Source organism: Lissotriton helveticus, chromosome 1_1 (assembly GCF_964261635.1).
Source record: "Lissotriton helveticus chromosome 1_1, aLisHel1.1, whole genome shotgun sequence".
In the NCBI taxonomy this organism is placed as follows: Eukaryota; Metazoa; Chordata; class Amphibia; order Caudata; family Salamandridae; genus Lissotriton; species Lissotriton helveticus.
In genome coordinates this window covers 2,918,076-2,942,831 of record NC_136057.1, presented here as the reverse complement: position 1 = coordinate 2,942,831, position 24,756 = coordinate 2,918,076, and the positions used below count along the sequence as shown (strand labels likewise).

The 24,756-nt window shown below is 44.3% G+C and overlaps 1 protein-coding gene across 1 annotated transcript; it reads left to right on the top strand.

The window, feature by feature from the left end:
* The first annotated feature begins 1,042 nt into the window (after positions 1-1,042).
* LOC144756970 (olfactory receptor 5V1-like) lies at positions 1,043-1,996 on the top strand. The gene has a single exon (XM_078646348.1). It carries the CDS (start codon positions 1,043-1,045, stop codon positions 1,994-1,996), a length of 954 nt encoding a protein of 317 aa, XP_078502474.1.
* Positions 1,997-24,756: the final 22,760 nt, after the last annotated feature.

Genomic DNA, 24,756 nt, shown 5'->3' with positions numbered 1-24,756 from the left:
CTTTTTTGTCAGTCCAATAGATAAGTGCTATATGTGGTGATGTGATGACAAATCCACTAATAAAGCCAATAGGCTCACCTTTTATATTTTGTGTTCTGATCCTTCAACAAACCCAGCAGGTCTGCGTTATTTATAATGATATGCTTTACATTGTTACTCTATGTAAGAAAAAAACATCAGAAAGTGACAGAAAAAAACAAAGGTTAAAGTGACTTTATAATTTGGTATTAAAAAAAGGAAGCAATTCACTGTAAAAATTAAATGTTAAATAAATGTTAAATGTTAAATGTTAAAGGTACCACATTAAACTAAATAAAAACTGAAATTCATAATGCACACCCTCATCAAGCACTGGTTATGACCTCACGTATTACATCACTCATGACTTTGTTTATGACATCATTCATAACATCACTTATGACAATGTCCATGGCGGGGACACTACTTATTGTTACTACAGTTAACTGGTGCAATTCAGTGCTTTTTTGACTTTAGAATGCTATTTTTAAGTGACATTTTCACCTAACTATATTGTTACATTAACCTTTGTTGTTTTCATTTAATATCTATCTATCTATCTATCTATCTATCTATCTATCTATCTATCTATCTATCTATCTATCTATCTATCTATCTATCTATCTATCTATCTATCTATCTATCTATCTATCTATCTATCTATCTATCTATCTATCTATCTATCTACCTATCTATCTATCTATCTATCTATCTATCTATCTATCTATCTATCTATCTATCTATCTATCTATCTATCTATCTATCTATCTATCTATCTATCTATCTATCTATCTATTTATCTATCTATCTATCTATCTATCTATCTATCTATCTATCTATCTATCTATCTATCTATCTATCTATCTATCTATGTAATTATGCCAGTGTATTGTTATTGTTGTTAGAATTGGTAATGCTATATCTATACCCATGCCTATACCTATCACAATTGTTTAAGTTTGTGTTAATGGAGTTCTATCATTAATAATATAATATTCCTCTTCAGACACCAGTCCAGAAGACTATGGACAGGGTCAACAGAACCCTGGCATCTGAATTCATCCTGTTGGGCTTGTCATCCATTCCTGAGGTGGAGGGTCTTGTTTTCATAATTTTCCTTCTGATCTACGTCACTACCCTGGCTGGGAACATCATCATCATCACCGTAATACACCGAGATGTCAATCTTCACACCGCTATGTACTACTTCATCTCCAACCTGTCCTTCCTCGACTGCTGCTCCTCTACTGTCACTGTCCCTAAGATGTTGGTGGACCTCCGAGCTGAGAAGAAGACCATCTCCTTCTCTAGCTGTATGATCCAGCTCTACTTCTTTGCTAGCCTGGTGTCTATTGAGTGCCTCCTACTGGCGACTATGGCATATGACCGCTACATTGCCATCTGTCACCCTCTACAATACAGCAGCATCATGGACCAGCGTGCCTGCTCCTGGTTGGCTGCTGGCTTGTGGGTGGGTGGACACATTTACTCTTCTGTGCATGTGATTTTGATGAGCAGGCTCACGTTTTGCAGCTCCAAAGAGATCCAGCACTTTTTCTGTGACATACCTCCTCTGCTGAAGCTTTCATGCTCCGACACATCCATCAACATCCTGGTCATCTTTACACTTGGTGGGTTCTTAGGTTTTGGGGCACTTCTCACAAAGTTTGTGTCTTACGCGTACATTATCAGCACCATCCTGAGCATCAAGTCTTCTGAGGGCCGATCCAAAGCCTTCTCCACCTGTGCCTCTCACCTGATAGTGGTTATGATCTTCTATGCATCTCTACTCTTCACCTATTTTCGGCCCACAACCAATAACTCATTCTACGTCGATAGGTTTGTGTCAGTGGTTTACACCATCTTGACTCCCATGGTGAACCCAATGATCTATAGTCTCCGAAATACTGAGATGAAGAAGGCGGTCAAGAAAACTATTGTTAGAATCCAGAGTGCGATAATGCAAACATGGATATAGATGGTTGAGTGTCAGAAGGCGCGGTGAATCACTTCGGCCAATGTCCTTGCCATTTGTGTCAATGTAGACTTTACATAGTCACCAAACACTATTAGTCTGCTGATGAAGAAAAATGTCCATGTACAGAGATCTCATGTAGCCCCTCTTGTACAACACTGCACTGCTTTGTAGCTAAGTTAGCTCTTGGTAAATATCATACCATATATATATCCATTGGCTCCAGGTCTGTCTATGGCACCAAGCGATGCTTGTTTTCTCTGACGGTATTTAATCATATTGATAATTCTCCTCTAAAGCACTCAGTTTGATGGCAGTTCTGTAAATTTATCACCCTTTCACTGAGGAAGATCTTCTATATGTGACTTCTGATCACACTTAGACAAGCCCTGTCCCACAACCTCCTATTTTGGAGCCCCATCTCTTCCACTTGAGATGAGACCTGTCCTACTTTATCGGCAATCCCAGAGATCTCCGAGGATGAATTTACCAGACTGAGTGGTAGAATTAAATCTGGCTCACCCTCTGATCCTCTGAAACCTTCCCAATTCATTGAGTCGCTCCCGATTTTTCGGCAGCCGCTGTGTCAAATACTTAACTCTTCCTTCTCCATGGCTACTGTTCCCGGTGCCTGGAAACAGGTCTGGGTGTCACCTATCATTAAGAAGCCCACGCTAGACCCCCTAAAACCAGAGAATTTCAGACCCATATCTCTTCTCCAGTGGGTGGCCAAGATTGCTGAAGCCCATGTTAATAACATCTTATCTCAATTTCTGAGCTCCAATAATATTCTGAACCCATCGCAGAATGGATTTCGACCAGGCCATAGCATGGAAGCGGCTCTGCTAGCTACCACAGAACATCTTCGGTCAATCCTTGATGCCGGTCAAAGTGCAGTGCTGCAGATCCTGTTAGATCTTAGCGCTGCCTTCGATACGGTGTCACATGGCATCCTTCTCCACCGATTAGAGGTAGCAGGGGTTATCGGAACAGCCCTAGAATGGTTTAGGTCATTCTTAACAGAAAGATCTTTCCGTGTGTTCGCCCCCCCGTTCCTCTCCCAATCCCACTCCATCGGTCAGGGGGTCCCACAGGCTCAGCATTGAGCCCGTCGCTATTTAATCTATATGTCCAGCCTCTAGCTGCTGTCGCTAAACAGTGGGACCTTACGTTGGTCTCCTATGCTGACGACACGCAGCTTGTTGTCACCTTAGCTGAGGGGCCATCTACAACGGCTACTAGATTCAGAGACGGGATGACGGCAGTAGCTCAGTGGATGGCCAATAACTGTCTGCAATTAAATGCAAGTAAAACAGAGGTTCTACCGGTGGGAAAAAATGTTGCGCTATGGAATGAACACTGGTGGCCGTCGCTCCTAGGAGTTATGCCCATGCCTAAGACAGTGGTACAGAATCTCCGGGTCCGGATGGACTCGACTCTTAGTTTCCAGACCCATACAAAGAGGGTTGCTGCTACCTGTGTGGGACTGTTAAGGGGTCTTTAACCTCTCCTGAAATTTTTTGACCCAGCAGTACGACAATTAAATGTGCAGACAACTATACTATCTTGCTTGGACTATGCCAGATCTCTGCTCTTAGGGGCCAATAAAGCAGAAATACTTCGGCTGCAACGAGTACAAAACACCGCAGCTAGAATACTGGTGGGTCTCCCCCGCTTCTGCCATGTGGGGGCCACTCTTCAAGGGCTGCACTGGCTTCCGATGGAGGAGCGGATCCAGTTTAAAGCTCTATGTATATCCTTTAAGATCTTAAAACCTGCTAGCCTGACGCTCTTGGGAGACCTTCTGACCCCGTATGTCCCCCCCGACAGCTGCGTTCACTGGGGCAGCACCTGGTGATTGTTCAGCGGGTCAAACTTTGCCGGGCAGGAGGGCGTTCGTTTCGCTGTCTGGCCACCAAATTATGGAATGCGTTGCCTGTATGTATTTGTGGGATGGACGGCCTGCTCGCTGTCAGGAAAGCCATTAAAACCTTCCTCTTCGCCTCAGTGTAGTCTATTGGTTTTGTGACGTCTGTGACGACCTTCGCGGCTGTGTGTGCTATTAGATCATTGCAGCGCCGGGATGCCCCTTTGCTGGGGCAGCAGTGCGCTATAGAAAAACGCCTAACATAACATAACATAACTAGATTCAAGGGAGAGTAGTCACAGAGTGAAGGAACTGGCCCTTCGACTGATCCGGAGCTCCCGCCCCAAGCACCTTGAGAACCTCATGGGTGAGTAGCGCTTTATAAACCCCTATTTGATTGATTGAAGGAAAGTTGGCTGGAGAGTTTAGACGGTTGGATCTTAAAGTAACATGCTAGATAAAAGTTAAAACTCTGAGCAGAGAGATAAAAGGTATTATTAAAGATTCACCATCATAGGAGAAGTGCTTTAAATTGGTGGTTCTTCTGTCCCATCAAACCAGGAGTTTCCGGCTTCATTCACTGTATTTTCACCAAATTCAGCCAGCGCTATTTACGGTGAAGGGAAGTTCAAAGATTATTCCAACATGGATCCACCATGCACCCTGGAAGAGAAAATAAATAGTGGCCCTGTGCATTTGGGTAATTTTTTTTTCTGAAAAAACTCAGTTTTTGCGAGTTTGTTTAGGAAAAATGAAAAAAAGTCTGGAATTTTACATAAAAAAGTGTGCATTTGGCATTCTCCCCCGCCTTCAGTTCATCAGCTGCACCAACAAGCACACTAAAGGCATCAAGATCCATGAAACACTGGTGAGGACCTCTACCTTTGCAAATGTTCCAAGCAGGGGAGCGGAGGGCCTCCAGTGACCTGGCAGGACACCAGGTAACCAGAATTGACTCTTAAGTGAGATGGGGCAGTTTATAGGATAACAGGCAGGAAAATTATCCTGGTGAAAGGGAGGTAGATGTGTATAGATTGATAAAAAGGTAAACAATTTTGGGAAAGAAAGGTGACTACAGGTCCACCAGGAGGACTGCCATAACTTGTATTATTTTTATGTCAGATCTAAAGACGTTTTATGACAACATAACTAAAGCTTCCATCATGTGTACGAAACATTTAAAAACATATTTTTGGTCTGTGACTGCCATGGTTGATACGGTGGTCCCAGCGAGAACAGATGCCAAGCAGCAGACACACAACAGTTTTCTAGGATGCACAACTCGCAGGGGTATGGTACTGGAAAACTGTTTCACCTACCTCTACGTGAGGTAGGGAACCAGGAGAACTTTTTAGCAACTGAGGGGCATATTTACAAACCCCTATCGCCATCACAAATGTCACTTTTCTCAATGTTGTGGTGACGATATGGGCAACACCTTATTAAAAGTAAGCATTAAGTCACTTAATGTGGCTTAATGCTGCCTTGTAAACGCACCACCCGTTGCCGCTGCCCCATATTTACAAGGGTGGCATAAATATGGGGCAGTGCCAACATTTTTAACAAAAAAATTCCTGGTCTTACTCATGTGAAGCAAAGAGAAATGCTTTATTTCTCCTCATTTGTGATATTTTTATGTGTGCTGCAAAGTGCAGTACACATAGGAACAGCTAAACGCCATCAACCATTTATGTGATTAATCGTGATATCACCGCGAAATATCCCTCACCACAGATATAAGAAACTGTTTTTTTTATTTCTCAACAACTTCTGACCGGAACCACAAATTATATTAACATAACTTTTATTTTGGTTAACAACCATAGGAAGCCTACCAACAATGTTCATGCATAAAATATAATACAATAAATCTTATCTAAGACATGTGCTTTTCATTGTGTATCCATTTAAGAACTGTAGAGATGAAAACAATAAAACAAAATGGTCATATTAAATTGATCTATCTATTAAAAATTCAAACCCTTTCCCTTACACTTACAGCACACAAGAATCTGCTAAGACTAGATACTATAGGCTGAGACATATCTGCTTTTAAAATTCTCAGTGCTTCTAAAAATGTCCTAGTTCCCATTTAATTACAGATTGGCTTGATATATTTATTTCTCAGGTTGGTTTCAGCCGAACAGAAGAATACAATTGAGAGAGATTTCCATCAGTGCCTAAAGTGCATAAAGGGCAATGAGCTTCCCCTGCATCACTAGGGCCACATAACCCTTTAGTTGTATTTGTTTTAATCTGGAGGACGTCAAAACAGAACTTCATGCACAAAAATGTTTCTAATTGTGGTTGTACTTCATCCAGATAGAGTTCAATGCCAGGAATTGGTTTAACATGTACAAACTGTGTTGTCAATCTGCCTATTCTAGGACTACAGTGGATATAATCCTAATGGGTTATTAATGAATTTGGAACATCCCAAAAGCAACTTAACCTTAAACCTAGTTTATTAAACGAGGTTCAAACACGACAAACCAAGCAAATGTAAAATGGTAGTCCAAACTCAAAATTTCAATTAAACTCTTTATAACATTGTAGTTCTTGTGTGGTCCATAAACAAGCCCAAAATACCAAAGTAACTGAAATTACCCACATACTCCAATGGTTGAATTTGGACAGTGATATTTTAATTAAATTACTTATGTGGTCTTATCAACTTGTATTTTGTCTTACTTAAATGTATTTCAAGACCTTTACACCAAATAAGAAAAGTACAATCTGCGTAACCAAATCAACCTTTCTACTAAATTTGGTGTACTGACATCCAGGGGCTCATGCGGAAAGTTCGACTACGTGTCCTATGGGAATTAACATGGATAAACTCACTTGTTTATAGCCCCTTCTTTCTCGGCCCCTGCCTGATGGATCCCCCTGAAACTGTGTTTTGGGAAATATCATGAAGCATCAACCGACGCCAAACATATAAGCAAGTTACTAAATGCTTTTCTTCTGGAAACTTGGTATTAAATATAACAACCTACTATGCGTAGAAAGAGCAGATCTGGAGTTGCCGCAGGTGCCTCAATTTCTTTGGCAACTACCACTCCTTCTGAAATTACTGTGCCAGCTACCTGCACAGCGTTAGGAGGCATGGTGACACACCGTGCCACCTGTCACAAGCTTGTGGCAATTACAATACCGAATGTCTGTAGTTGTTTGTTGCTGTTTAGTAGCACCGGTTTTAGATGCTTTATTTCCTATAACTTTGTAGTGCTGTTGCATGACATTGCATTCCCTCAAGAATGCAATGTTGCATCTGGTTTATTTAAAAACAAAAAAAACAAAAAAAAAAATGGTTCTTGCTAGAACCACTATGTAATAAATCAAATAGCTGAATCTGTATCTTTATTATTGTTGAGTATGCTTTTTTGTATGTTATTGGTGTATGACTGTATTCTTGAGTATATCTTAGCAAGTTAGTCTATCTATTTGTGTGTATCTGACTGTGTAACTATATGCAAGACTGTGTGCGTGGGTGTAACTCTGTGTGCATCAGTGTGTGCCTGAATGTATCAGTGTAAACATCAGTGTGTCTGGTTCTGTTGATGTATAAATCAGTGTACGTCTGGGTGTGTCAATCTATACATAAGTGTGTGCCAGGGTGTTTTACAGTGTGTATTAATGCGTCAATGGGTGTCTAAGTGAATGCATCACTGTGTGTCTGGGTGTGTAAATGTATGTATGAGTGTGTCCCTGGGTGTCTGAGTGCATGTATTAATGAGTGTCTGAGTGTGTCAGTGAATACATCAATGTGTGTTCCTGGGGGTGTCAGTGTAAGTATATGTATGTCCTGGGTGGTTAACTGTATGGATACTGTGTGCATGAGCGCTTCAGCATACATATAAGTGTGTTGAGTGTGTCTCAGTGTGGAGATGAGTGTGGCAGGTAATGTCAATGTATACATAAGTAGGTGCCAGGAAGTGTTGGAAAATGTGTATTATGGCATCAGTGTATGTTCAGTGCATGTGGCAGAGTGTGCCTGGGTGTGTCAGTGTATGTGTGAGTGTGTGCCTGGATGTCTGAGAGTAGATATGAGTGAGTGCCTGATTGTGTCAGTGAATGCAACAGTGCCTGGGTGTGTCAGCGTATCACTGAGTATGTTCTGGGTGGTTAACTGTATGAATAAGTGTGTGCATGAATGTCTCAGTGCATTTATGTGTGTTCTGGGTGTCTCAGGGACTGATGGACACCACAACAGCACCCCACTGCCACACTGCCAAAGTCCTATAGAGCCTACCCCCCGGATTCTGACTGGAGTCAAGGTCAGACAGTTCTCAGGTGACTGGCCCACAGCAGTGCAGGGTTAAGGCTCATACATGAGCCTTAGCAAGGCAGCGCAATGGGAACACCATTGCACGTTCCAGTAGGGCATGGACTATCAAGTCCATGCCCTGCAGGAACTATGGAACCATGTAGCCCCCGGCATGCATCCCCTGGTGCAAAGGCAACAGCGGGCCCTATACGGCAACTTTTGTTTCCTCAGCACCACGCTCTTCATGGCAGGCTCACTGCCATGACAACAGTGTCAGTGAGGAAACTCCTAATATGCCTCGCAGTGCAGCTGCACCATCACAAGCATATTAGGGGCTTCACTCCACTGCAAGATCACCAAGGATCAGGGATCCTGGCAGCAGCAGAGGTCCTGTGGCAGTCTGACTGCCCTACTTGTAATAGGGTGATCGGACCACCAGTGCAGAGGTAGCCACACCACCCCGTGGGTTTGGCGGTCATAATAAGGCTTCAAGTGTATGGGTGAGTTTGGGCCTTGGTTGTCAGGGAATATATGAGTTTGTCGTGAGTGGTTAACTGTATGAATGCATGTGTTCATGGGTGTCTCAGTGTATGGATTAGTATGTGCCCGGCTATGTTATTATCTGCATGAACATTAGCTTGAGTTTTGCAGTATATCCAGCAATGTCTACCAACATGTCTTATTAGATGTATTATATAGCTTAAAAATGTAATTAGTTCTCTACATTATGCAATAAATTGTTCCATTGATGTCAGAGAGTCTTACTTGAAGTTTCCCAAGATCTTTGCAGAAGCAGAATGAGGACTGTTCCCAGACCAACCCAGAGACTTCCTCCTCATGCCCTGTAAAAAATTAGGGTTGCAGGAAGAGAGTTCCAGTTCACCAAGAAGAAGGTAGCAAGTGTAAAGTTCAGACATGCCGAGGATCTTGAGGACACAACTCAAGAACGTGGAGTGGCGCAGACAATGCTAGACAGCGCAGCAGAAGTCACCATAGCTCGCAAGATCTTGAAGGATCATCTGGAGACAGTGGACTTGAATCAATGCATTCAAGTTGAAACTGCCGACACCAGGGTTAGTGTACCACATAAGCTATATGAAGTAACACTCCGAATGGAGGGGGACATAACTAGAAAATAAAGGCATTCTTTTGGGAGAAGCTATCTAAGTGTTATGACATTCTTCTAGCTGAACAAGACTGGCCCCCTGAATTTGTCAGGGAGTGCACACATGGCGAAGAGATAATTATGCCAGCATTCTCAAATCACATTCCAATTCATAAAAAATGCACCTATGCCAGAAAATGGGCAGTAGCCCAGGCTCCAGCATTATATAAAAATCACGTAGGATGGGATGAGGATTCTCCTCACCATAAAATCCAGTTAAAACACAACCAACAATGCAAAGGCAATATCCTGTTAAACAGGAAGCTAACAAACAGGTCAGGAAGATTTTAAATCAACTTGAATACCAAGGGGTGATTGAAACATGCACCTCATCTATGAACAATCCTTTCTTTCCTGTCTCCAAACCAGCCAATACATATCGTCTAGTTTTGGACTACAGACATTTAAACTCTTGTTGCAAAACTTTTGCAGTACAAAATTCACACAGTGCAGCACTGATGAATAACATTGTGCGGAAAAAATATAAAACCACATTAGAGATTTCAATTGGTTTCTTCTGTCAAAACATTGCACCAGAAAGCAGGTATTTGACCGCTTTCTTAATTATGGGGACACAATCACAATTATGCCCCCCCCCCCCAGGGATTCAAGAATAGTCCAGGGTTATTTTCAGCCAGAGTAACAGAGTTACTACAAACGTATGATGATGAGGCATTATCTCATGTCGATTACATCTATCTTACAGACGATGATTTGGACGTACACTTGAAAAGAGTGAACACCATAATACTTGGGTTTGCTTCTGAAGGGTACAAATTCAATTTTAAGAAATCACAAATTGCCCACCACAACGTCCTATTTTTGGGATACGAACTTTCAAGTGAAGGCAAAAGCCTGGAAGCAAACTTTCTAGAGAAATGTGCGCTGCTCCCACCTCCAAAAACGCAAAAAAACTTACAGTCAATACTAGGTTTCCTACATTTTGGAAGAACTTACGTTCTAAATTATACAGAAAGGGTTAAACCTCTCTACGAACTAATCAAACCTGATTTCAAACCAACCAATTGGACTCAAAAACACACAGAAATGTTGTGTTCAGTACAAACAGACATGTTAGCAAAAACACAGTTACAGACATGCGACAACGTGCGCAACCTTGTGATTCGAATCATCCCAGGGAGATGCGGATTCATATACCTAACCTTTAATGAAGGTGAAAATGTACCAATAGCTTACCAATCACACTTGTACACACAATCTGAATTGAAATTCACTTCAACAGAAAAGATTCTGACAGCGGTTCAAACTGCAGTAGCAAAAGAGAGAGCTCTTGCGCAGGGTAAACGCATAATGATCATTACACCTGTCCCTGCCTTAGAGGCAGTAACAAAAGCGAGCATTGCAAATGCTAAGGCTTTACATCCGAGATGGATACAATGGGTTAATTCTACTGCTGCAACAGACGTTGAATACGTCTATGACCCTTACTTGAAGACGCAAGAATTTCTACAATATGAACAAGAATGTCCTCAGCCCATTGAGATTCTGCTTCAAGAACATTACGGATGTATAATTTATACACACGGATCAGCACAGCCCGCAATTGGAGGTAAACAAGCATATAGTGCTGCATGCGCGATTGTTGAAGGTCGCTGGCGCAAAGGTAAATTTAAACCTATGGTCACTAAAACTCAATCACTCGGAGACTGAACAGTTCAGCGAGCTGAACTACAGGGTTTAAAGATGGCGCTTGAAAATACCGATCACGAATTCCCCACACTCATAGTGTGCGATTTGTATTACTGTGTCCAGTCTTACAATGAATATTTGCAGAACTGGGTTCAAAACGGTTTCAAAGACGCAAAAGGTGGCTCAATTAAGCATAAAATGCTTTGGGAGCAAGTAGTTCTATTACAGAAAGAACTACAAAAGACTCACGTGATCCCTACACTGAGTAACCAGCGTGATGGCATTCACGTTGCAGGGAATTCATTGGCTGATGAAGCCGCGAAGGCAGCTGTGCAAATGGCTTCCGTAGCTGCAATCACTCATTCAAAAACCAAAATAGACAGCGAAATAATGCATTCTGTCACCGCTTCAGTAAAAGACAGTGGTAACACACTCCCGAAAGGCTTTCCAGGAAAGTACTCATACATAACTGATGCAAATAATGTTCCTTTTGCTCAAATCTCTGGAGTCAGGGATAGGGCAATTCCAAACATGGAACATATGTTAGGATTAATCCTAGCAGCACATGAAGGACTAGCATCTGCACACGCAGGAGTTTCCGCCACAGTATTATTATTAAAAAAGATATATTGGTGGCCGCGCATGAGGAAACAAACTAGAAACTATGTTCTAGAATGTGAAATCTGCCAGAAGATGAAAGTCTCTACAGTGAAACGTCCTGCGCAGACGCCCCTTCTAATCTCAGATAAACCACTAGCGGGCGTTTACCTGGACCACTGTGGTCCCTTGCAGAGGGATGGCAACTATAAATACATCATAGTTGCAGTTGATTCCTGCTCAAGATTCATTTGGATGTAGCCTCAGCGCTCGGCTGACGCCCGAACTGTTATAAAATATTTGCGAGTCTTTAACGGCCCATACGCAGTCGGCAAACTACATTCGGACCAGGGTCCTGCGTTTAGCTCTCAAGCTTACAAGGAGGCCATGGCTAGTTTGGGCGTTGCATTGCAGTACTCAAGTCCATTCCATCCTGAGGAAAATGCAGTAGTGGAAAGAAAAAAACGTGACATAAAGCAATCTATAACAGCTAGGGTATTAGGCTCGGATGACGGGTGGGTCAGACATCTAATAAGTGTCCAACGTAGTCTTAATAATCTGCCAAAATATTCTCTGGGTGGAATCACTCCATATGAAATACTATTTGGTACTAGAATGCTCATCCAGTACCTTGATCGCCACACTTCAGTGGTGGAACAAAAACCTTTTGATATCAAAGACCGTTTGGCTGTTTTGCAGGACTTAAATGAAACAAGAAGAAGTCTGAGTAACACAATACAGAAGCCGACGACCACTTAAGAAAAACCACCTGTCCCAGCAAGACATGTCTGGATTCCAAAGATTGGGGATCTAGTCAGGGAAAAGATCGCGGTGAAGAAGGAATTTGGGCCTTCTTACAGAAAACCAGTATCTATCTTAGCAATCCACCGAACAAGATCAGTGTTACTACCGCCCCTTGCTGGAAAAAGGGAGAACAGAGTCATGTCCAGCGACCTGGCCAAATCACATCATGTGGCGGATAATAAGTAGTAGGCCCAGTGGACTCCCAAGATGTAGCAGACGACCAAATCTTGCTACACGAGGTTCAAACTGAAAGACTTATCTCCTTTGATAAACCTGGAGTGAGAAAAGAAGGACATTGCAACAAAGCCATGGAATTTGTACCTCTTGAGACCCAAATAACTGTTCGTCCAGAAACACCGGTCTACAATGATATAGCCTCTGACTATACTAATATGACAAAGGAAGAAACAGCTCAAGCTATTCCAAACAATCCTGATGCAATTCCAACAATTGACAGAACTGCCTCTGGCTATTTCATCAACTTTGATACATTTTCTGAGGATCCCAGTGAACCTGAAACCACGCCAGCTAATAAAACTCTCAAAGAAAAAATAACAGAACTCTTTCATCAACTTGAAAATACATATCTGGGTTCACCCTGGGTTGAATTTTGGATTGTGTTAGGTGTACTTTTTCCTCTACTTTGGCTCATTCTTGTTTTAAGTTTGGGAAAGATGATAGATGGAATATAAAGTACAATGGACACAGCAAGTAAAAATATCAACTTGCTCCTGAAACATCACAAATCTTCTCATTGTGAGTGAAGAGACCTGTCATCAGTGAACATCACAGCCGTTCCTATACCTGGTGGTATAGCATGGGACTCAACTGATTGTGACATTTATGGCCCGGTGGAACTGTTGAAGATTCCATACCAGTTTAAGGTTTCTTTGAGTGACTTTGTTTCACCCAGCACATTTGATGATTGGGACTTTGAGACTGTTAATAACATGATGACAGATTTAGAAATGTCAGCTAAATTCACAAAACATGAATACTTAGAAGGTTCATCAGATTATGAACAAATGTATTGTTTTAATTATTTTGGTCACCATTATTTGCACAAATCTGCAAACCCTAGAAATATTTTTTCTTATAATCAATGGGAACATTGTCCGACGCCGCCAAAGGGCAGCTCAAAAACATTTTATGAAAAGTTTCCATACTTCTCAGGTTTTAATGTTAAAAATACAGAAACGTTTTATTTCAAAAATATGAATAAGACAGGAATGAAAAACATGTTGACTAATACTAAACAAATTTATTCTGCGACCTTTTATGCTCAACTGTCTGCATTAGGATTTAACTTTTGGAAAGACAACATTGAGACAAAAACTCTCTGGGACACAAAAGTCTGGCAGGTGCAAGGTTTAGAAGCCTTATTCAGAGCCTACATTATCCCAGATCAAATAATGTTTTTAAATGACACTGTTCAACAAACATCTTGTCTTGGCTTAGCTAAGATAAAGGAATTAAATAAACCGTCAATACCTAAGCCCACACCTGACAGTAATGGCGTAACACATATTTTACCATTGAACAGAACTAATCCTGAATGGAAAAAAATGGTTAATCTGGCCCAGAGACACAAATAACTGTCAAGATAGATTCCTGAACAAAACACAAGGGTTCACAGTAAAAAGGCCAGATCCAAGATACTCCCAGAGACAACCTGGGACCCTGTTTTCATTTACCGGGGCTTGGATTGTGGAAGCGACGATACTCTGCCCGTACGCCTTCCTGTGCTGACTTTGACCCCGACGCTGCAACTCGCCCCGCATCGCGTCTGTGGTCTCCTGTGGATGCCAGTGATCGCTCTTGGGGCTGCTGAGCCCGGGTCCGTGAGGGTGAGTGTGCAGGCTGCTGGAACATCGCGGGGACTCAGTCATCCAGGAGTCCCTGCGCGAGCCTGCACACCTGGGACATCTTCACCGACTGGCCACGCCCACACTTCAACGGTTAAACCAACAACCTGATCCCGCTGCGCGGGAGCGCGCGGGAGCACGCCGGGCTAAGCCCGGGCAAAGGGCGGGCCCTCTACGGCCCTCAGCGGCCAGAGGAGGCCGGGCCGGAACACATCTCTTTCCTGTCGACTAAAGAGTGCTTAAGGTCAGGAACTTCAGTCCTTTCGTTTTGAACACATTTCAGATACTACTCCACTGCCCTAATTTCATCATGAAGAAAGGTCTGAAAACCGGTAGAGTGCCTGTCCTACGTTCCAAAACAAGACAAAAAGAAATTGCCCCGCAACCGGTCCCTACCCTCACAGCAATTGATATCATGCTTAAACAAACTTTAGGGGCTGTATCTTCTGCCATTGCAAACACCGAAAGGAGGCTATCCTTGCCGCCTACAATATTTCTGACCGACACTCAGGAGACGTCAATTGATCTTGTGGGTCCTTCACAGGATGCTACTGATGATCTAGACCTAAGCCTCGGAGTTACCGCCTCGTTCGTTGATCTCCCATGTGGTCAGCCCTCTACTGAACAGCAGGGAAACCCTCAAAATATGTCACCTAAATCAGTTCCTCTAAGGGCCGATGGCAGGTCAATTGGTGCATCGCCAGGACTAGGGAATACAGGTCCAACTAAGAGCGAAATCAAGCCGAAGAAAAAGCCGAAAAACAATACTCGGAACCACAACTTAGTGTCACCAGCCCCAAATTCTGTATCAGGCATACCTTGTTGGGTCGAAAATATGGTAGCTGATTTAAAATCGGATCTTGAAGCTACGATAACTGCTCATATCAAGCCCCTAATGTCCAAAATTGATAGGCTAACATCACTAATCAACACCAAATGGACTGGTTCTAGTAAAGCAAGTGGAAACGTGCCAATACAGCCACACGGAAAAACACAAGAAGTGTCACTGGGAAATACCACTACTAGCAAACCCTTAAAAGATGCTATCCGTCAAGGCCAAAATATTACCATCAAACTCAGGAGTAGCAACTCAACATCAGTCTCAAATAAGGGAAAAATCTGTTGCTGCTCCTTTAACTCCTAGTGCTACTGGCCCTACCACGGAGACCCAAACAGACTTAGGCCCTAAAAAAGGGCTCAATCAACCAGTAAAGGGCTCTAAAAGTTTGGATACCAATCTAACATCAACCTCCTCTCCAAACAAGACACAAGAACTAAAAACTAGGCCCGCTCGCTTTAAGACAATCAACTTGCCACCGGAAGCCTCACCCTTTGTGGTTGTATTGACGGGCGTACCACCACTGAAGGAGGGAAGAAGAGAAACCTTTGTTGAACTGAAAAACAAATATGCCCAGTGGCTTCAGCTGCACAAACTGCTACCACTGCATATGTGTGGTGATATACTTGCAGTCAGAAGAGGAGAATGGGTGGGAAGGAATACTAAGACTATAGCAGGAGACGGTGTAACTGTCAACTTCAGGGATACAGGGGTAGTGAATTATATATGCAACAGACCTAGTAGTGGATCAGCCACCCAAATCCATCCACTTCCTCTATCCTACTTTTTACCTATGGCACCAAGACAACCCCCAAGATTCAGTTATCCAATCAACAGAGGGTATACACACGCTCCGCAACATACTATCCACCAGTGGCAGCAACCATGGCAAGGACCACCTGTAGCCGACCCTTTTTTATCTCAGTTTGCTCACTGGAATAGATTTTGTGCCCTCGATGAGGTTGATTGACTCACTTTTGAGGAAACTACCTGTTCACATCTGGACCTGTATAGGGGAGAGGAGGAGGGCCCACTAATTATACCACATTCGACATGCCCTAATCCCCCAATTATAATAGCTACTAGTCAGACCCAGATAACATCCCCTGATTTAGAAAGACAATGTTCTGAATTCAAAAGCCATAGTGATACTACTAGTCCTAAAAATAAAACCGCTAAGGAAAAAATAAAAATCCTTAGCTGGAACCTTGCGGGCATTTATAGAAAATTGGGCCTGCCCGAGTGGAGCGATTTGGTTGAAGCACATAAGATCTGCATGTTCCAGGAGACCTGGAGCACTGAACCACTCCACCGGGTTGGATTTGTAACCTACTTTGTCCCAGCTGAGAAACCCAGGTATGGGAAGGGGCATCCCTCGGGGGGTCTCCTTATCTGGGTAAGCATTTCCCTTAACTGCCGAATAACATCTAAGCAGGTAAACAGCCCAGATATCTTAGGAATTCTACTGACCAGCCCTTGTAGAGGCTTATCCCTAGTCTTATATAACATCTATGCTAGAGGCACAAAAAATGGGTGCATCTCATCGGTAATATCTGACCTTGAGGTGCAGCTTAGAGACCATAAGGAAGCTAATCACACCTTAGTAGCAGGCGATTTTAACTGCACTTACGAGCCGCTACCTATGGAGGGCATTCCTGATTTAGGTGAGGAAGATAGTAGATGGGGTGTTCCCATACTTACCATCCCCCCGATAAAACGTTGGTCCCGTAGCGCAGTGCAGCTAAATGCATTGACACTAGAGTTTGGACTAAGAGCCACGAATGGTCGTACAATTTCAGATCGGATGGGTGCTCCTACGTTCAACAGAGTCGGTCACACTTCGAGGATTGACTATATCTTGTTGGACTTAAAACTCTGGAGTCTGGTCGAAGATATGGCAATTATACCTACCGTGGAGAGTGACCATAATTCACTTTCCCTATCCATAACGAATCCCTGGCTTAGTAATGTATCGATAGTACCACCCAATTCCACACATAAGATCACTGTTTCTTCCTGTGGAAGACGCTTAAAGTGGAACAAAGTTGCTAATGATGCTGACAAACTCTCAAGCATAGATGAGGTTCTTATGGCCTCACAAATAGAGCTAGATAATATCAACTCAGTCATGCTAGCTGATAAGGCAACACCCATTTTTGAGGCAGCCGTTAAGAACATGGGCAAAGTTTTTTGGGTAAAGGGCTCCGCAGGGAGGCACGTGTCCCAGGACAAAATAAAGGGAAAGCACGACTGGTACACCGCAGCATGTAGGAGGGCTAAGACTCACTTAATTGAGGCTGTTAAAAGCAAATCCAAACCTCAGATTCAGATAGCCAGGAAAGAGCACAAGAGAGTATTGATACAAGCAAAAAAAGGAGTGGGAAGAGGCCTACTGGTGTACTCTTAAAGAAGCCAGTTCCAAGAAAGATTCTAAATGTTTCTGGGAAACTATCAGAGCTAAAAATAGGCCAGATAGCGACCTGATAACATGTAATATTCCAAGTCAGGCTTGGGTTAAACACTTTTCAAAGCTTTATTCTCGCCAAGATGATTATTTCACTTCCACTGCTCACAATGACTTTGAAGGGGGGGCAGTGGTTTCAACATCGTTCCAAATAAATTGGGACACCCTCCCTGAAGATTTCGACTTCACAATTAAAGAAGTGGAATATGCGATAGGCACTATCATGCCCCAAAAGGCTGCTGGCCCGGATGGTATTCCTGGCGACCTCTTGCGATCTGATATCCCAAAATGGGGAAAATTGATTCACTCCCTACTTGTTGCCATTTGTAGGGGTGCACCTATCCCCTCCTCGTGGAAGGGGGCGGAGGTGGTCCCTATTTTTAAAAAAGGTGCCAGAGAAGATCCATCAAATTATAGACCCATTAGCTTGCTGGACATTAGCCAAAAAGTAGTTGGCAAGGTTCTACTGGTCAGAATACTAGATTGGATTGATGAAAATAAAATCCTTTCTGACTATCAGGCGGGCTTTAGAGTGGGCACCGGGACAATAGAACAAGCTTTTAGATTAATGATGGTGTATTGGAAAGTTGTGGTTATAGGCAAGGGCAGTCTTTATCTCGCGTTTATCGATTTAAAGACTGCCTTTGACCTTGTACCGAGGGAGACCCTATGGAGTGTTTTTGCCGATATGTGGGATGCCCCACTACCTACTCTCACTACTAGTCAGGCTACATGAAAATAGCTTTGCCCAGATTAGGTGGGGCACAGGAGGGGAGAAAACAAGTAGTATCCCGTTTGAGAGAGGGGTCCGCCAGGGATGTGTGCTTGCTCCCACTCTTTTTTCCCTTTACATCAATGGGGTGGTTGAGCATCTCCGAGAACATCCTTCAGATGAACCATCCCTGGCTGGCGAACGTATACCTACCCTCCTCTTCGCGGATGATACGCTTTTAATATCAAAAACCCCAATAGGCCTCCAAAGGCTCCTAAACAACTTTCAATCCTTTTGTTCCAAACGAGGCCTGGTAATTAACACGAGCAAGACAAAATACCTTGTGTTGAATCCTCCAAAAAAAACAGCAAGCCCCCCTACCCTGAACATGGAACCCTTGGAGAGGGTGGAAGTTTTTGACTACCTTGGCATTCGCCTATCACACAAGATGCAATGGACCCCACACCTGGACAAAATGCTATTAACCCATAAGAGGATAACAGGAGCCCTTCTGAAAGAACAACGCTCCTGCTCAACCAGACCGATAGCAGTTGTCCTTGAAATCTACTCAGCCAAAGGGGTTAGTTCAGCCCTCTATGGGGCGGAACTTTGGGACTCATCTATTTCTACCGACCTACCAAGATCAGAGAAAAAATTATGTCACTTCCACAGGGTACTCCTATGGTCCCGCTAATGTTGGACCTAGGCTGTTGCCCAATTGATGATCTTGCAAGATTCCGCCCTCTTTTGCTATGGGCACGCCTGTGGCGAGTGGAGGAACTTGGGAAAAACGCGCAAGGTCTCTCAGAAATCATGTCATTACCAGGGTGGCACAAAATCAAATGGTTGAAAGATATGAAAATATTGTTACTAAACCTGGGCTTAAACGACGCGTGGGTAAATAGATCTTCACCCCCAAAATCAATCCTCAAGAAACTTTATTGGAACTGGATTTCACTACAAAGGAATACCAGTACTTCCCTGGGCAGACTTGCTGAAGATTTTTTGAGGTTCAAGGACCTACCAAAACGGGAACTGTACCTTGACACTATTGAAAAACCTTTTGATAGAGCCCTGTATTTTAAATTCAGAGCAGGAACCCTTCCCTTACATTCTTTTACCTCACGATGGAAATTTCCTGGACAAACTACAGAGCTTTGCCCAGCATGCATAGTTAGACCAGAGACAGTGGCACACTTCATGTTTGAATGTAGAGAGTATGCCCTACCCAGGAGGGTATGGCTTAAAAATGTATGCTGCCAGCTGGGCACTAGGAGCCATATGGACGCAATTCGCATATTAATGTCTGATAGCCGTGCTACCTATGCTTGCGCCCTAGCCAAATTTCTATCATGGGCTTGGTCCATTAGAACTAAAAGGCTAAAATTAACTGTTTAATTCTTTTTTAAATTGTTTACCAAAATGAATTTTCTTAAAATATTGCAATTTTTTAACAAATTTTCTTCTTTTGTATATAAACTCTTGTTGTTTATGTTTGCTTATACTTTTGCTTTTTAACTTGATGTATTTGCGTTTTATGTGAAGCTTTTATGATAACTTTTTATCAAAATAAAGCCTTTTTGACTTTGACTTTGACAACATCCAGGGATAATAACAACTTACAGTGTAAGAAAACTATGCATTGACTGGCTACGGAAATCCACACTTCCAGAAATTAAACAACACTTATCTTTACTTAAAGATGGTGTTGATTTGGGAGACTTCTTACTTGGGCCTCGTAAACCACGTCATAAACGTTTCATAGTCGCCGGTATATATGCTGCTTACAATGAAGCATGGAAAGTCACACAAATGGAAACTGCAGAAAGAATACGGTAAATTGATCGTATTAATTTAGAGAAAACGCTCTCTGTAGTGGACAATGGGTTAACAACTCTGTCCTCCAGAATTTATTCTTTGGACAGCGTTGTATCCTCTGCCATTGACATAATAGAACAGGACTTGCTAATGTTACAACATGGCCAATCTCAATTACGTTCTATAATGCTGCTAGGCGGGACGTTACAAAATCTCCATTCAGGCTACGTGCCATGGCGTCTAATCAACACCACTTCATTGTTTACTGTATTTAACCTTACAGATGAACAAATATCTTTGGCACAAAGAGGAGCAGACTATACGGTGCTGAGCACAGAAAAACTGGGAAGATTACCATGAACTGTGCCTGAGAAACCTGTTGTAGAATGTATATTACATGGCACCATCACGATACCAGTAACAATTTTCCAGTTTCAGTATTTCTTAAGACACATACCAGGAGGCATGTATGAAAGGTTGGGTAAAGAATACATTAAGTCGACCTAGAATTTACCATACTCACACAAATGTTGGAGTGGGGGAAAGGAGGTATTTATTAGTGGACAAAATTGTAAAAACTCACTAAGCGGTACACTTTTGTGTCAAGGTATTAATTTACACGGAGCCTGCGAGGGTTCTTCAAATAACCTTTCTTGCCACCTGCATGGTTCTCCAGCAGCAGTGATAGATCCAGTTTTTAGGCATCTATCCAATGGTAGCTACATAATGTTAAAACATGGGCGTAAAATCCGTTCAGTCCGCGGAATTAGCGGATTTTCTGCAATTTCGCGGTCCACGAATCTCACGAAATTGCAGAAAAACCCGCGAAATCGCGTTCGGGACGGATTTTCAAAAACTGAAGTACATGAAGCACTTACAGGGTTACAGCAGGTGCCCAAGTTGAAGCTAATTTCTTTGTAACCATTTACAAAATGGTTACAAAGAAATTAACTGCAACTTGGGCACCTGCTGTAACCCTGTATGTGCTTCCTGAGCGGCGCCTCCAGAGTTGTTGCTTACTTGCAACTATTCTCTGACCCTGCTCTGACCCTGGAAGCAGGGTCAGAGAATAGTTACAAGTATGGCACAATGCTCCAGACTGTCACAAAAATTAAACCACAACAGGAAGCACTTACAGATAAGTAAGCAGGTGCCGGACTTGAAGCTCACATTCAGTAACACATTAACCAGCCCCCGGTTGAGGCTGGGCAGGTGTGCTTTCTCTCCATAATCTACAGTGGTGAACCAGAGGGTGCTATGATGAACCAGAAGGTGCAGTTGTGAACCAGAGGGTGCTGTGATGAACCAGAGGGTAGCTGTGGTGAACCAGAGGGTGGCAGTTGTGAACCAGAGGGTGTTGTGATGAACCAGAGGGTGGCAGTGATGAACCAGAGGGTGACAGTGATGAACCAGAGGGTGTCAGTGGTGATCCAGAGGGTGGCAGTGATGAACCAGAGGGTGGCAGTGGTGAACCAGAGGGTGGCAGTGGTGAACCAGAGGGTGGCAGTGGTGAACAAGAGGGTGCTGTGATGAACCAGAGGGTGACAGTGGTGAACCAGAGGGTGGCAGTGATGAACCAGATGGTGACAGTGATGAACCAGAGGGTCGCAGTGGTGAACCAGAGGGTGGCAGTGATGAACCAGAGGGTGGCAGTGGCGAACCAGAGGGTGGCAGTGATGAACCAGAGGGTGGCAATGATGAACCAGATGGTGGCAGGGGTGAACTAGAGGGTGGCAGTGGTGAACCAGAGGGTGGCAGTGGTGAACCTGAGGGTGGCAGTGGTGAACCAGAGGGTGGCAGTGATGAACCATAGGGTCACAATGATGAACCAGAGGGTGGCAGTGATGAACCAGAGGGTGGCAGGGGTGAAACAGAGGGAGGCAGTGGTGAACCAGAATGTGGCAGTGATGAACCAGAGGGTGGAAGTGATGAACCAGAGGGTGATGTGATGAACCAGATGGTGGCAGTGGTGACTCAGAGGGTGACAGTGGTGAACCAGAGGGTGCTGTGATGAACCAGATGGTGGCAGGGGTGAACCAGAGGGTTTCAGTGGTGAAACAAAGGGTGGCAGTGGTGAACCAGAGGGTGCTGTAATGAACCAGAGGGTGACAGTGGTGAACCAGAGGGTGGCAGTGGTGAACCAGAGGGTGGCAGTGATGAACCAGAGGGTGGCAGTGATGAACCAGAGGGTGGCAGGGGTGAGCCAGAGGGTGCTGTGATCAACCAGAGGGTGGCAGGGGTGAACCAGAGGGTGCTGTGATGAACCAGAGGGTGGCAGTGCTGAACTAGAGGGTGACTGTGATGAACCAGAGGGTGACAGTGATGATCCAGAGGGTGGCAGTAGCAAACCAGAGGGTGGCAGTGATAAACTAGAGGGTGGCAGTGATGATCCAGAGGGCGGCAGTGGCGAACCAGAGGGTGGCAGTAATGAACCAGAGGGTGACAGTGATGAACCAGAGGGTGGCAGTGATGAACCTGAGGGTGCAGTGGTGAACCAGAGGGTGTTGTGATGAACCAGAGGGTGGCAGTGATGAACCAGAGGGTGACAGTGATGAACCAGAGGGTGGCAGTGGTGAACCAGAGGGTGGTAGTGATGAACCAGAGGGTTACAGTGATGAACCAGAGGGTGGCAGTGGTGAACCGGAGGGTGGCAGTGATGAACCATAGGGTGGCAGTGGCAAACCAGAGGGTGGCAGTGATAAACCAGAGGGTGTCAGTGATGATCCAGAGGGTGGCAGTGGCGAACCAGAGGGTGGCAGTAATGAACCAGAGGGTGACAGTGATGAACCAGAGGGTGGCAGTGATGAAACTGAGGGTGCAGTGGTGAACCAGAGGGTGTTGTGATGAACCAGAGGGTGGCAGGGATGAACCAGAGGGTGACAGTGATGAACCATAGGGTGGCAGTGGTGAACCAGAGGGTGGCAGTGATGAACCAGAGGGTTACAGTGATGAACCAGAGGGTGGCAGTGGTGAACCAGAGGGTGGCAGTGATGAACCAGAGGGTGGCAGTGGTTAACCAGAGGGTGGCTGTGATGAACCAGAGGGTGGCAGTGATGAACCAGAGGGTGACAGTGATGAACCAGAGGGTGGCAGTGGTGAACCAGAGGGTGCTGTGATGAACCAGAAGGTGGCAGTGATGAACCAGAGGGTGACAGTGATGAACCAGAGGGTGACAGTGGTGAACCAGAGGGTGACAGTGGTGAACCAAAGGGTGGCGGTGATGAACCAGAGGGTGGCAGTGGTGAACTAGAGGGTGGCAGTGATGAACCAGAGGGTGGCGCTGCTAAACTACCCGGGAGACCTGTGGGTGTGAGCCCCTGCGCTGCTGAGCTGCCCAGGGGTTGTGAGCCCACATGCTACTGAACTGCCCCGGGGCCCAGTGGGTGTGAGCCCCGGTGCTACTGAACTGCCCCGGAGCCTTCTCAGTGTGAAAATCATTCGTGCTCAATTGCCTGGGAGCCCTCTGGGTGTGAGCACACATTGTGCTAAGTGTCCCCCTGCCAACAGTACATATATACCCGTACCAGACAGCACCATTATGCTCTTGCACCATGAAGTCTGGTGCCTGGATGCTCATGATCCGTGTAGGTGGTACCACCGTCTGGTGCAGTCAAAATGTAAAGTCATAACTTGCTACACAGCACCAATAAACACGTGTTCCCCTGGCATCGGTATGCGCATGTACCAGGCGTGGAGCACCCCCTTGCTACTGCACCCTACTGCCCAGCGCCAGCATATGCCTGTACGGGGCGGTTTAGTATGGGATGGGACATTGTCCAGCAGCAGCAGCTGCATGCGCCTGAACCCACTGAGCAGGATCAGAATGGCTTTGTACCAACACGTGCAGCAGAGCTATCAGGGACATCGGAATGATTCTGGGGTCCTGTGCCAAACGTATTTTTGCATCCATGAGTTTACCGAGCGCCATCCCCGTGCAGCTCCTGTGACCGGGAGGCTGCTTTCTCCTCATCTGCTGCTTTGCTCGGTCTCTGACCCTTTATAAACAAGAGACACGTGAACTTGCCTAGAAACCCTGCCCGTTTGGCCCCATCCACCACACACTAGCGGTATGAAACGTCTTACCGTCCGTCCCCACTATAATGGCCAGCTCACTCAAGGGACCTCGGCGCCTTTTGGCGCGCTGGCAAAGTTACAGGCACACGTGGTCACATATTTGTGCAACTGGCACAAAAATCCGCCAGTTCGCCAGAAAATTCACGAACTCGCTGACTTTTTTTCCAATTTCGCACTAATTCGCAGACCGCGAATTCGTAAATTTCGCCCATACTTAATATTGTTGAGTGATCACAGCTGTTGTGGAATGATGCCAGATATAGCCTATCTAGTTAGTGTTTCAGCCAGGGTCACTTGTTGTATGCAAGTATTGTTTCCAAAAAGCAAGTCAGATGGGGAGTCACCGATATGGCCTTCACTGAACATCTCTTCTATACGAATTGATACTTTAAGAAGAATGAAAGCCATTCTTTTGCAAAAAATTGTGCCACTGACCTCGTCCAGAGAAACGTATGATCTGCAAGTTGCAAGGACTTCTGCGGAGATACATGCCTTATTATCAACGAACTGTCCAATACATTTCGCAGAAATGTTAGGTCATATCTTAAACATGTCTGATATGAGTGGTATTGTACATGTATTTAAGACAGTTTTTTCGGGACTGTTAGCACCCTTTGAAGCAGTCCTAGGCATTTTTCC

Excerpts from the sequence above, each read along its gene's own strand:
- LOC144756970 (XM_078646348.1), top strand. The coding sequence starts at position 1,043 with ATGGACAGGGTCAACAGAACCCTGGCATCTGAATTCATCCTGTTGGGC.